The sequence below is a fragment of the Protopterus annectens genome, chromosome 17.part0 (assembly GCF_019279795.1).
Source record: "Protopterus annectens isolate FY-2018-M chromosome 17.part0, PAN1.0, whole genome shotgun sequence".
NCBI lineage: Eukaryota > Metazoa > Chordata > Ceratodontiformes > Protopteridae > Protopterus > Protopterus annectens.
In genome coordinates, this window is record NC_056751.1 from 352,411,955 (window position 1) to 352,426,503 (window position 14,549).

At 43.6% G+C, this 14,549-nt stretch overlaps 1 protein-coding gene across 2 annotated transcripts in view; it reads right to left on the reverse strand.

Moving 5' to 3' along the window:
- The window catches only part of TSG101 (tumor susceptibility 101), a 935,600-nt gene that overhangs the window by 706,567 nt on the left and 214,484 nt on the right, over nt 1-14,549 (reverse strand). For both annotated transcript variants that reach the window (XM_044059389.1, XM_044059390.1), the window contains exon 4: nt 1,175-1,338. In XM_044059389.1, the coding sequence (XP_043915324.1) occupies nt 1,175-1,338 (164 nt within the window). The remainder of the gene's footprint in view (nt 1-1,174; nt 1,339-14,549) is intronic.

Genomic DNA, 14,549 nt, shown 5'->3' on the forward strand with positions numbered 1-14,549 from the left:
AATCTATGAATATAAATTCTTCAGAAGTAAAGGCCAAGTTAATAACTTTTTTCAGTCTTCCTAAATGGCAGTTAATTAAGGTGTTTCTGTTTTGTGAAGCTGCTTTGCTTAGTTATGCAGTTCAGCATCAAGATTTTCTTACTGCTAGTAAAGTCACCCCCATTGCACTCTGTGCTGCTTTATTTGTAGCTTTTGACACAGCACATGTAATTACACCTTGCAACATTACTCGACATTTAAAATTGCTTTGCAGTTCATACTGTGGTATTATTATTCTGTATTATTTCTGGACCATCAAATGGGTGGCCACAGTGGTTCAGCGGTTAGCGTTGCTGCCTCACAGCAAAAGGTTCTCTGGTTCGATCCTCGGCTGGGGTGACTTCTGTGTGGAGTCTGCATGTCCTCCTTGTGGTCGCGTGGGTTTCCTCCGGGTGCTCCGGTTTTCTCCCACATCCCAAAGACATGCTGTAGGTGGATTGAACACTCTAAATTGGCCCTAGGTGTGTGTGTGTGTGGGTGTGTGTGTGTGTGTGTGTTGGGCGCCGGGCTGGCAACTCAATACTGTAAAAACTCCACTGCCAATCATGAGTGGACAAGGTGTTCCGCTGTGGCAACCCCTAACCGGGAAAAGCCGAAAGAAGGAGAAGAATTTCTGAACCATCAAATCAAGCCAAGCTACTGGCCTGGGCCATTGCTGAAAATGTCCAAGGACCAGTTTGTCTACCCAGTTAAAAATATGCAAATAAATACCGTAATGCCAAAATTAAAAGGTAATGTGGAATGGGAATCACTAGCAAAAATAACTGCAAAATTATCAATATCTTCAGCATTTTAATTTTTAATAAAACAAACATACGAGAACACTCATCCCACCTGCATCTGTAATAAACAATTTAAATAAAAATTATCATCAATGATGCAAAAGCTCAGAGTCTGAAATTAATGCTTAGTGTTTAAGAATAGCCCAGTATTCACACAGCAACAGGTACAACTATGAGGTCGCACTAAAACCTTGGTTGCAATACTTGCCACTTTGAAATGAGTGTTGATGTGCTAGTGACATTACAAAACTAACACATTCTGCTACTTAAAGTTCTGATCTATCAAGAATGCTCCACTTTCCCAACTGTTATAAAAGCATTTAAAAGTCATGCAATCATATGACATTACTCACATGTTTCCACTCGTGTAGATAAGGAAGATAAATTTTTCCATTTGCATCAACGTGTTTCCCTGTTTTAATCATCATTGTATTTGTGGGCTTAACAAAGCAGATTGGAGGGTTATATGGATAAGTATCCAGTAACCAGAGACATACCGGAATGTTATATGTATTGCCTAAATGAAAAAAAAAAACAAGAAAAAGATAGATTAGCTAGGCAACTGGAAGAATCATTTCATTTTAAAAAACATATACCACACAGAGGGAGTTAATGCTTTACAGAAACGTGCTTAAAATCGAAGTGAAAGCTAAAATAAAGTACCTTGATGTGTGGATGCAATTACATTATGCTCCCAACTCTAACATATATTCAGTAACATCACAACAAAAAATCTGAATAAATAAGAAATTCAGTCATCAGATTTGTTTCTGTGACTAGAGAATACCACACAGTCTAGCTCCCAAAAAACATAACTGCTTTTATTTACAGAAAAATAAATAAAGCGACTCTCTTGGAAAACGTACCAAGCAAGATAGCTACAGCAATGTCTCCTGGAGCTCCAAGACGCACGTTTTCTGGGAAACTGTACCCCCAGCAAACACATCTGTGTCAAGCACTTATTAAAATGGAAGATAAACATGAGAGTAATTAATAACACACTGGTGTTCTAAAAACATTTGATCCAGCGATTTTTCTTCAGCAGAATCCCACCAACAGCTAGCACTGGTCTCTCGTACTTGAATGCAGCAGCATCAGTCACTTATTTAGGTGATCACCTCAACTCTTGTCAGTCACAAATACCCAACACTTATTGTACTTAATATACTGTTACAAACACACCAATAATGACTCAAAGAATAGGACTTACAGAAGTACATAGGACGTGACCGATGGCACTTAACGTTCGAAGGACTTCTCACTTTTTTAATTTCGCCAAGTCTTTTGAGTTTCTAATACCATGACAGGAATGAACCCCATTCCTAGATGAAAGTACGATTACAGTTCATGAAATTAGTATTGTTTCAATCTTTGATGTCAGCTAGAAGTGCTCTTTGCAGCACCCACAATGTGCCCAGTAATGACTCCTTCTGCAATTTGTACAGAGTTACATGTATAGGTAACATATCAAAGTACGTTTTTTTTTTTTTTTTTTTTTTTTTATAAGACCCCCATTGCTCCTACTACTACTGGAACTGAGTGGGTATCTTTCTTCCAATTTGCCCTCATTTCTGCCTGCACATCCTGGTACTTTATGACTTTGTCTCTCTCTGTATGCACGACACTATAGTCACTGGCTGTAGCGATTTCAATAATCAATGCTACTTTTGTCTTCTTTTCATGGATTTCTACTATAGCTGATTTTCTTGCATCTATTTTTTTAACTGTTGGTAACGGATGATTCCATGTGATATAAACTTTATCATTGTCTATAATGCTTTATGTTTCCAGTGTTTTTCACCTACTTCAATATTATAATGTTTATACAGTCCCCAATGCAACAATCTTGCTACATTATTATGCCTTTCAGTATACAGTCCTTCTGCCATCAGTATATCACAACCAGCAACAAGATGTGCAACTGTTTCCAATTCTGTTTTACAAAACCTACATTTGTTTGTTTCTCCCACATGTTCAATGGATTTTGTAAACCAACATGTATGTAGTCCACTTTCTTGAGCTGCCAATATTAACCTTTTGTCTTTTGGTTTAAATTCACCTCAACTTAACCATTCCTGCATCCAATCCTGATCAACATGAGGTTGTTCCAAGAGTTTCCTATACTTGCAACTATATTCATGCATTTTCCACATTTCTTGCCTTCTCATCTGATCCTTCACCTTATATTCTTTCTTTTCTTTTATGGCACATTCAGTTGCTACCTGATTTTATCTACTTCTGGTTTGATTTCCATTCCCGCTTAACACCGATATGCTTCTGCTAAACTAAGCAGGGAAGTCATCTTAGACTTATTCTCCTCATGTTTCAAAACTTTCACTACGTTTGGGTCTTATGAGGTCAGCAGATATATATGCAGTCCCACTATTGCAGATCTATACATGTAGTCAATTTAGAGGAGGCCCATACCTCCTTCAGAACGCGGAATATATAGTCTTGGTATGCAATGATTCTTATAAACCATTTGATAAGCATAAAACATCCTTCTTGTTTTCCTGTCCAAACTATCCAACATCTTTTGGGGCCAGTCAATCACTCCAAAATTGTAACTTAGGATAGGAAGAGCAAATTGGTTTATAGCTTGGACTTTGTTTGTAGATGTCAGTGCTCTTTTTAGTACTAATTTAAGTCTTCTAACATATTCCTTACTGAGTTTTATTTGCATTTGTTCATGTTTTATTACTGATCCTTCATCAATCCCCAAATATTTATATATTCCTTCTTGCTCAAGTTCTTTTATATCACACTCCAGTCCCAAAAAAAGAAGTTAAGTCTTACCATAACGTTCCATCTGTGTTGTTCATCTTCTTTTATTCATCACTGATGAGTCCGGTTCCGAGCCCTCGGAACAGAGTCAATTTTACCAAGTTCGCACCAGCCAAAAAAACTCTCGAGCTAAGTCTCTACCCAGAATGCCCTTCTCCCTGTTACCTCAGATCAAGTTTGCAAGAGAAAAGGAAGTAAAGCCGAGGCCTACTTCTGTGCAACTACCCTAGGACACCACTTAGACCCAAAGCATCCCCCAGCAGCCTTTGGAGGGGAAGGATGGTTGAAGTGATGAATGAAAGAAGATGAACAACACAGATGGACCGTTATGGTAAGACATAACTTCTTTATCTGATGTTGTTAATCTTCTTTCCATTCATCGCTGTTGGGATAGAATCCCAAGCTACTTTGAGGTCCATGGGCGGCCTTTATGGAAGAACATTCCTGAGTACCACTGAGCCGAAGGCAGCTCTCCCTCTAGAGACTAAGTCCAATTTGTAATGTTTGATAAAGGTATGAGGCTTAGCCTAAGTAGCTGCTGCACAGCTGTCATCCATGGAAGCCCAGGAATGGAAAGCTACAGATGCTGCCATAGATCTAGTGGAGTGAGCTTTAACGTTTGTCATAGGTTCATTACTGAGGGAATAGATGAAACGTATGCAGTCCCTTAGCTATTTTGATAAAGTAACCTTGGAAACAGCCTCTCCCATTCTGGGCCCAGAAAAGGAGATGAAAAGCTGTTCAAATTTATGGATAGATTTAGTCCTGCCTAGATAAAATCTCAATTGTCTATGTATGTCTAAAGAGTGAAGGCACTGCTCTCCTCTACTGGCAAAATTCGGAAAGAACACTGATAGGTCAATGGTCTGGTTTATGGATAATTCAGAAACAACTTTGGGGGAAAAGGATGGATTCCTCCGAAGTGATACTCTGTCTTTATGAAAGACCAGATAGGGCCTCTTGATACACAAAAGCCTGCAGCTCCGAGACTCTTCTGGCAGACGTGATGGCTACCAAGAACAAGGATTTCCAAGACAAAAACTTTAGGTCACACTTCGCAGCAGGTTCAAAAGGTTTCTGAGTCAAAGACTGAAGGACTAGAGTAAGGTTCCATGGTTCCACGGGCTGTCTGACAGGAGGCCTGATATGAGAAGTTCCCTTGAGGAAAGCCTTGCAAATGCAGAGAGATAAGAGGGGTGCTATCTATACCACTGTGGAAATTGCCACTAGATGTACTCATACGATAGATGCCAAGGCTCCATTATCAAAAAACTTAGCCAAATATTGAAGCGTTGTAGTAACTGGTGCAGAATATAGGTCTAACATGTTATTCCTGGACCACATGGAGAATCTTTTCCATTTATCCTGGTATAGTCTTCTGGTGGATGGTTTATGAGAGGCCAGAATGATGTCTCGAACATGCGAGGAGAGATCAGCTTGCCTGGTTACTAGTGGAAGTGGAGAAACCAAGCAGTCAGCTAGAGACTGGACAGATTTGGGTGACTCAACCCTTGGGGGTGAGTAATCAGATCTGGCAGAGGGTCCAAAATCCACAGCTGGTATACTACGTGAGGCCGAAGGAAGAGAACCAAACTTGTCGAGGCCAGAATGGAGCTATGAGGATCACCTTGCATCTCAACCGAAGAGCTTTCTTTAGAAATTGTGGGGTCACAGGGATGGGAGGATAAGTGTAAAGAAGTCCCATGGGCCAATCGTGGATCACAGCGTCCCTCTGTGACTCCCCCTCCGGAGGAAGTAGGGCGAAATAGATGCTACACTTGGTGTTTGATGGGGAGGCAAAAAGGTCGCAGCAGGGCTGGCCCTAGTGGCTAATGATTGCTGACGCCACCTCGGGGTTGAGGGACCACTTGTGAGGCATGAGGATGCATCTGATCAGACTGTCTGCAATCACGTTGGAACTCCCCGGGATATGCATTGCTATTAGAAAGAGGTTGGAAGCTACCGCCCACTGGCAAATTCTCATGGCTTCTCGACACAGGGGTAGGACTTGGTTCTTCCTTGTTTGTTGATATACCAGACCACTGACATATTGTCTGATTGAACTGCAATTGCTCCGGAAGGGAGAGCCAAATGGAAGGCCTGTGATGCTAGCAGCACAGCTCTCAGCTCAAGAACACCTACTAATATGCAGGTGGGCCTCGGAGGTGGACCATGTGCCTTGGACAGTCTTTCCCTGGAAACTGCCCCCCCCCCACCTGATCAGGGAAACATCCGTGGTCACAATGGCTGTGGGCTCAGGAGATTGAGATAGACGACTCCACAGTTCTATGTCTGGCCTAATCCACCAAAGCAAGGCCTGTTTGCAGGAGTTGGTTATTCGAATCTGGTAACTGAGAGGGGTGACAGTTTGGGAATCATTAACAAAGAAGGGGCCACTGCAGAATCCGCATGTGTAGCTTTGCTAGAGGCACTATTGGGATTGACGCTAGATAGAACTTAGAACCTGAAGAACTTCCCTTGCAGAAACTGTTGTTTATGAGAGTATCACCCGGAGTTGAAGCCTCAATCGAGTCTGTGAATTGGGAGTTATACCAGACAAGACTAAGTATTGAACACTGCTCCAATGAACTCTATTTGTTGTGTAGGGGCAAGGTTTGACTTCTCCCAATGTATCGTTATTTCCAACAATTTTGCCAGAGAGAGAGTATAATGCATTGCTGTTACCAGAAGATGCTCAGTGGGGGTGGTAAGGAGCCAGTCGTCCAGATATGTAAACACCCGGAATCCTTTTAGTCTCAAGGGTTGGGAAGGTGGCCTAATGGTTGAGGTGTTTGCCTTACAAACACAAGGTGCAGGGTTTGAGTCTCACAAGGGATAATTGTCTAGGCTTAAAATGGCTCGCAAGGGCAGTTAGCCTAGTACTAATCTATAAATCTATAAAGTGAGCGGTTACCACTGCCATGCATTTCATGAACACTCTGGAGGCTGTAGAGAGACCAAATGTCAGGGAATCTTGATGTGGTAATATGCATCCCGGAGATCTATAGAGCACATCCAATCAACTTCTCTTAAAAAGAAGAGACTGGACTGAACTGTGACCATCCAGAATTTGGTTTGGGTGACAGATTTGTTTAAGCTGCTGAGATCCAAAATGGGTCTCCAGTCCCCTGTCTTTTTTGGCACCAAAAAGAAACTCGAGTAAAATCCGGATCCACTCTGGTGTGGTGGAACTGTTTGGATGACTCTTTTTTGAGACAGCTTTATAATCTCTGAAGCTGCTTCTTTCCTTTGACTGGGTGGAACATCGGGAAGTTTTCTTGGGAAATTTGGCTGATAAGAAAAGGGAATGGTGTAACCTCTGGTGATAATGCTCTGCACCCAACGATCAGTGGTGATGGATTGCCAGGCAGCTTGGTGCAGAGAGAAAAGACCCCTGACTGCTTCCAGAGGTAAGCAATTGGGCTGCTCTTCAGGAGTGTTGATAAGGCTTGTCCAGCGAAGGGAGCCCTCATTATGAGGACCCCCTCTGCCTCTTTAGCAGCGTCTTCCGGAATTGTTACCTCCTCTGCCTCTGGGAGTATCATCACCACGTGCGGCATGGAAGGGACCCTGAGATTTCTTATGCCACATCTTTCCACTCCTCTGATTCCTGGAGAAAGTACATTGAGGGCTGGAAAACCGTAGGCCTACAGTAGACAGGGTCTTTCCATCTTACTCACACCTGACTAGTGTGCCCTTCACTTTGGAGCCAAAAAGGGATGAAACTTCGATGGGAGCATTCAGAAAAGAAGACTTAAAGGGGTCCGTGAGATCACAAATGCACATCCAGGTATGACACCTCATAACAATGCCCAAACCCACCGCTCTAGCCACCCCTTTGGTTGCATATAACAGCAACCTCATGGACAAGTTTGATATAGATTCCAGGGTTGTGAGGTGCGAGGCCACTTTGTCCCTGACCTCGTTAGACAACTGTTCTGCAAGCATCCCAGAGAGTTCAAAGATCAAGTCCCTCTGGAGCATTGTAAAATGTGCCAAATAATTCAGGGACCATATGGCAAAGGTTTCTGATGCAAAAACTTGTTTCCCAAGTCTGTCCACCGGCTGGGACTCCCTGTTGGGCGGGTGGACAGCAGGACTTTCCTCAGCCAAGTCCTTTTTCGTGGCTGCCGCCGCCACCACCATAGCATTAACCGGTAACCCTTTGGACCAATGCAGGTGCTCCTCGAGAAGGGAAAGAATTTTGTCTGGTCTCCGAGGGATCGCCTCAGTGGAATCAGGGTTCTTCCAAGCACGCCGCAAAAATTAGCTCGTTGGCAGGCGGGGTCACCCAAGAGGTAGAGGCCGGGCACGAAAAGCCTGCAGGAACACGAACTCCTCAGACAAAGGGTTAGAGGGCTTCCAGTCACTTCTCTGCTTTAACATTTCCAGGAGGTCTCCGATGGAGATATCAAGAGGGGACAGTGGGGACCCGTCACCATCATCGTAATCCGTGTCGTCCATTAAGGACTCCTCAGGTGAGTCCATGTGCTTCCTCTTGAAAAACTTTTTTCGAGGGGTCTCCTCAGTGGGGGGTCTCTGAGGAGGACTCAGAAGAGTGGGTACCCTGAACAGGGGTGTCCTGCGGCTTCTCTGCCTGGTGTCCTGGGGAAGTGGTCTGTGACAGCTGTAGCTCAGGGGGTGAAAACTGGGATTCCGACATTGAAGGAGTGCTGCCAGAAGCAAGAGCCCTCTTCATCGTGCAGAAGGCAGGCCCGCCCAAAGAGGGATGAGAGCCTGGAACTGAGAAAGACAACCTCGGGACCAGGGTCACACTCCACTCTGATGAACCTGCCCCCACGGATGGAGCCTCAAGCAGGATAAGTGCAGATGGGGCTATCGGCACCAAGGATGGAACTGAGGAAAGAGATGGCTCCGCACCCCGGGCTGATGCGCCCGTCCCCCAATCCCCAGATTGAGGAAGGGCCAGTTCAGCGGGAATCGAAGACCAAAGGGACAAACTCAGAGCCAAAGTGTGATGCACAGTAGGTGCCGAGGTGATGGGTTCCAAGAAGAATGCCAGAGCAGAAGGCTTCAGAACCGAGATGGTTGAAGGAGGTGTGTAAGATGGAATCTGTGGATAGGGCAACCCAAGTCCTGCAGGTGGATGGTCTTAGAAAGTGAAGGAATCCCCATGGCCAACAACAGCTGGTCTACATGATGCACCACGTTGTGTTCAGAAAGGCTCCTGGTAGATCTAGTGGATACTCTGGACGGGGAGTCAGGATGTTCGATGAAGGAGCTATACACTTGGCCCAGAAATGGATCTACGGAGGGGGAGTATCGGGTCCATGGTGCAAGGTCTGCTGACGCAAAAGTCTCTAGTTTCAAGACTGGAAGTAAAGGGGTCAAATCCAGTGGGGTCGGTACAATGCTTGGTGCTGAAGTGGCACTCAGAGCCAAAACGGTCGGTTCCAAAATGGAAACTAATGGCGTAGTCGAAGGAGTGCCCTGAGCCGAAGTGGCCACAGGTGCCAAAGTCGAAACAGGTGCAGTAAGGTCTATGATCGGTGCCGGATGCAGGACCGGTGCCGAAACAGGCGTTGGTATAGAAGGTTTTGAGATGGTCAGAGCCGAAGAAAACGGAACCAAGGGGGCTGATTTATGCTCCAAAGATAACTTTGGGTCTTTTGATTTCCCAGGCTTGCTCTGATCACCTGATGGTGAAGAAGAAACAGAGAGGGATCTCTTTTTATCCTTAGAAGGAGGGCTTGAGACCTCCATCGCAGAAATGGCGTCTGAGAAGGGAGATTTCAGTAACGCTTTCAGAATGAGTTTATTTTTTGTGCTCATTAAGAGCGCGTTGACTGAAACTCTGACAAATGTCACATGGAAGCTGCACCGAAAGGTAGAACATTACCAAACAGTGTACACAGTCATCATGAGAATCACTGTTAGGTAACTTGCCCTTACATGAAGTACAATGCTTAAAACCTGAAGTACCCTTCTTATCAGACATCTTGATAGAGAAAAAGTACCACAGGCCAACTGTATAATCCAACTATAATCAAAGTCAGCTCCGTTCAAAAAAGTCACAAATATAACAATACACTGGGGTATGATAGAGAAAAGAAGAGAAACACCTGAACAGTTAATAGGTTAAACAATACCAACTATGGTTTGAAGAAATACCACAAGGGTAAGGGAGGAAAGGCTATACCAACAATGGTACTTGAAAGTGTACCAACGGTGACTATGGGTAGAGAGGAAAAACAAGGTCAGACAGAAGAAATGACACTAGGAAACACTAATCGCTTAATAAAATATGAAGATATCCAAAGTTTTCCACACAAATATCAAAAAAGGTTTCACTTAGCTGAGAGCACGGTTGAAACGCGGCTTTATGGCTACATGGCAAAAGAGATCTGAGGTAACAGGGAAAAGGGCATTCTGGGTAGAGAACTAGCTCGAGAGTTTTTTGGCTGGCGCGAGCTTGGTAAAAAGGCCAACTCGGTTCCGAGGGCTCTGAACCAGACCCATCAGTGATTAATGGAAAGAAGATTATCATCATCAGATCTGATGTTTTCTTGCTGCTGCAACTTTCCTGCTTTAAAGGTTGCTTTTGCACATTTATCAAGACCAAATTACATTATTATATCACCTGAAAAAGTTCTGACCACTTGCAGTTGCGCTTTCAGTTCCTCATCTGATGAATTATACAGTTTTAAATCATCTACAAAAAGATGAGAAGTCTTCTCCCTTACAATTCTACTACTATTATGCTGAAGATCTCATACAAATGAAATAACTTAGGAATGATATTTTGGAATCCATGATTCAAGCTACACCATATTAAATTAGATTCTATAACACTGACAAAAAAGACACTCGTATATCAGAAACATCCTTATGCACAAAGACAAAATATTTTGCATTACCCCCTCACTCTTTACTTAAATACACTAACTCCAATTTGCGCAAAGGCAAACACGGAATGAAAAGCTATAAAAAAACAGCTCCTTCTCAGTCCACAATATGTGGGGGCTAACGATAATGTAGAGTAAAACCCCAAACCAAATTTCTGTCTGCATAACACCCAATCCATAAGAATCAATGAAACATGGATAATACCACAAGCTCACAATGTTTGGTCATTAATCCATAATATGTGGCTTGATTCATAAGCAGTATTCACCCAATCTGAAGGCTGCTGACTACTCAGATACTGCTATAAGCATAAAGGAAGGATTTGTACACTAACAAACTCTATCCTTATGAAAGATGAGAAAGGTTTTCCTACACATAGTGGCTTGCAACTCATATTCCCTTGGCAGACATGATGGCCACCAGAAAGACAGCTTTTCAGGTAGTAAATCTGAAATCAGTAGAAACAGCAGGCTCAAAGAGAGGTAATGGGAGTTTCACTACTGGGAAAATCTAACCCAGCTGGAACATTATGATTTTCTGATACTTGGTAACCTGGCTAGAGGACTTATAAAGCTTTGTTAGAAAGAAGCCATCTAGAGAGTATAGAACTGTATCATTTTCCCTGCCAGATTCAGAGTAAACAAGTGGGATGTATGGTGGGCCCCTTGTTCTTAGTTAGAAGGTCCACTTCCAGAGGCAGTATCCACAGTTTCTCTTTGACCATGCTGTGTAGAATGGAGAACTAGTGCTGCCTGGGCCAAAGGAAGGCTCTCAGAATCACCCTAGGCCCATCATCCATGATCTTCTGATCCATGGGGATGATTGCAGAGGATTAAAGGCATAGCAAAATAGTCCTGTCCAGGAGAAGAAGAAAACATCTTTCCTCCAGGCCATTTTGGTTACAGCCATTAGCAAAGCTTTGAATCCCCGTTTTTCTTCTGTGGCAAATAGGTCTACTTCTGGTACACCCAGTTGTTTACAAGCTGGAGAATATTTCCCTCTTGAGAATCTACTCATGAGCATCTATCCTAGATTTGCTGAATGAATCTGCCAGGTTGCTTTCTGCTCTCTGCAAGACGTTCAGTACCATGTCCTATGCAGTCTTTGAAAGCTGTATGGCCATCCATCACAAAGGATGGGCGTGAGTATCTCCCAACCTCATTTCTTATAGTACCTTATCATTGTGGTGCTGTCTGCTCCTTTTAGCAGAGTGCCTAGTGTACCACACTGCTCTAAAGGCTATTAGCACTTTTTTGAACTGTAATCATTTATTCAATCATTTATTTTAGATTGCTGTGTTTTGTCCTGAAAGATCTGCCCTGTACCTTCATATCTTCAAAATGAGCACTCCAACCAGATCTGAGACATTAGTTATGAGGACATGGGACCCCCAAGTGTTCTGAAAGGTACTCCAGGGTTTTGTCTGGAAGCCTGAATCCACTGGAGAAGTTTCTTCTTGACACATGGAAGCAGGGGGATTTGAACTCCTAAGACAGTTAGTGTTTGCACCACATGTTCTTTAAGTACCACTGAATTTTTCTCATATGTAGCCTGGCATGAGGATGCAAGAGGCCACGAAACCCGGGGCCTAGAAGAACTTCTTGAGGGGAATACAGGCCTTTACCATGATGGAGTAGAAGTACTAGATAAGGAAAGTGCAATTATGTCAGTAAACTCACCATAGTAGTAGTACATGTCTGAATGATCACTGCTGCAGTAGCTATAAGGGTTACATCCTGCCAAGGCGATAATAGCCGTCCAACTTCCAAAGCTTTCAGTACAATGTTCACATGCCTAAATCACTAGTCAGCTCAAAATGTCAAGTTCTGGTGCCAAGCCACTCAGAGGTTTCACACCAACAGAGAGGGGGAGGCTAAAAGCCATAACAAAGATTATGCTAGAAAAATAACAGAGCCACATCCTGGCAAAAAAGACATACAAAAATAAGGCACACGGAGGAAGGGACTGTGTGTGTGTGTGTGTGTGTGTGTGTGTGTGTGTGTGTGTGTGTGTGTGTGTGTGTGTGTGTGTGTCAGCTACTTGGGCAGGGACATGAAGCACTGGTTGAACAGGGAGGGTGCTAGAGGTCTTGGTTTGTCCACTCAGCTGAGATCTCAACCCTATAGCCGTGCCAGTGGGGTGTCTTACTGGGGATCTGGAGAATGACGGAGAAACCAGCCTCAGACTGATTGTGGTCTGTGTGTGTTCTTAAGGGAAATTTCACTTTACTGTGTGTGTACTTGTGATCCTTCCAGTGTGTACGTCCCCCACTGTTGCCAGTGGTGAGGACTGAAGCTCCTTGATTACTGTGCCAGTGCTGAGGTGTCACAGCTTTATCCCACCCGTGGGCATGAACCCAGTTATTCTCATTAAGAGTAATACAGAATTATTAATCATAGGACGGGCAAGGCCAATCTAACACCAAAAGGTTAATTCAGGCACCAAAAGGGAAATGGCTATGCTGAAAATGGCCTGCAAGGGCAGCTAGCCTAGTACATACCAATGCACCTATAAAACGATCTTTATGGGAAATGAGATAAGGTTGACCCACCATAAGAGTTTGCAACTCAGATACTCTTATTACTGAGGTCAGAGTAATTACCAACACTGTTTTCCATGTTAAGAACCTTAAGGCAGCTTGATGAGCTGGTTTAAATGGAGCAAGAGTTAATTTTTCTAAAACAAAATTAAGAGCCCAAGAAGAAGCCACCAGTTTTCTAGAAGGATTTCTATGCAACACCCCTTTCAAAAAACATGATACGAGTCTGCATTGAATGAGGGGAATTTGTGGGCAGACATGCTAAATGGCCCACAAACTTTGACTGAGGCCAGAGGATAGTAACTCACACAGATAATTTAGAACTACAGAAACACCAGCTCTGAATGGGTGCAGGTTCTTTCCTTGGCATAGACTAAGAAATCCTTTCTATTTACTAATATATGATTTTCTAGTAGCATGTTTTCCTGTCTCATTTAATACCTGCTGCACTTCTCAGGAAAAAAGGTATCTAAAAGGTATTAAGATTCTGTCTTCCAGGGAGTCAGTTTTCATTTTTGGAGTTGGAATTTTCAAACACCCCAGGTCCAGAGTACAATTAGTCTGTGAGGATGCTTATGGTAATGGCCCCAGGACATTTCCAAAAGAAGGTCTAGGTCAGAAGGAAGTTACCACAATGATCTTTGGGGAGTCCTTCTGATCTTCAGAATGACCCTGGACATTAGAGAAAAGGGTAGAAAAGTACACAGGAACATTCCTGTCTATGGAAAATAAAAAAAATCCATCTTCCAGGCCTTGCTGAATGGAGTCCTGAAGAATTTCATCAACTGATAGTTGTGACAGGAGGCAAAAAGTACAGTTGTGTACACTTCCAAAAATGTATATGTTCAACTGTATTCACTGTTGCAGTCATCACATTTGGGTTATCCCTGCCAGGGTAGCCCTTGGCCGGCCAGAATACCAGAGACTTAGTATTTCTGTGCCAGCTGCTGTCGTTTCAGGACTGACGTCTGGTCGCAAGTAGTATAAAGTAAGGCAGCTGACACCATTACATCAGTATTTCTTGCCCTAACCTGTCAGGAGCCCCCAAGTAGGAGGCAGGTTCTGGTGGAAGAACCCCACCACTGGAAAATAAATACCAATATGTCCCTTGTAAGGAAAGAGAAGAAAGGGGGATGGAGGGAGGGAAACCAGGACTGCAACAGTGAATACACTACATTTATGAGTGTACGCAACTGTACTATGTTCTTAGTGTTTCATTGTTGCAGTCATCACATTTGGGTAGATTCCCAAAGCTGAGAAAATGGGTGAAGGTAGTCAAGGAAACTAAAGGCTGGCTAGGATGCCCTGCAAGACTGCAGAGGCACACCCTGCCATGGATTTGGAGGAGAGAGGTAGTTGGTAATGCTTGGTAAAAGTGTGAACAGATGTCCAAGTGGCAGCCTCCAGGATGTCCCTTGTGGGGAACCCTTCTGAGGAAAGTTGCAGAGGTGGAGGCTGCTCTGGTGGAGTGTGTCCTGACCCCCTTTCCATGTTGTTTGTAGCAGAAATGGATGGAATGTGCTATCCATTTGGAGATG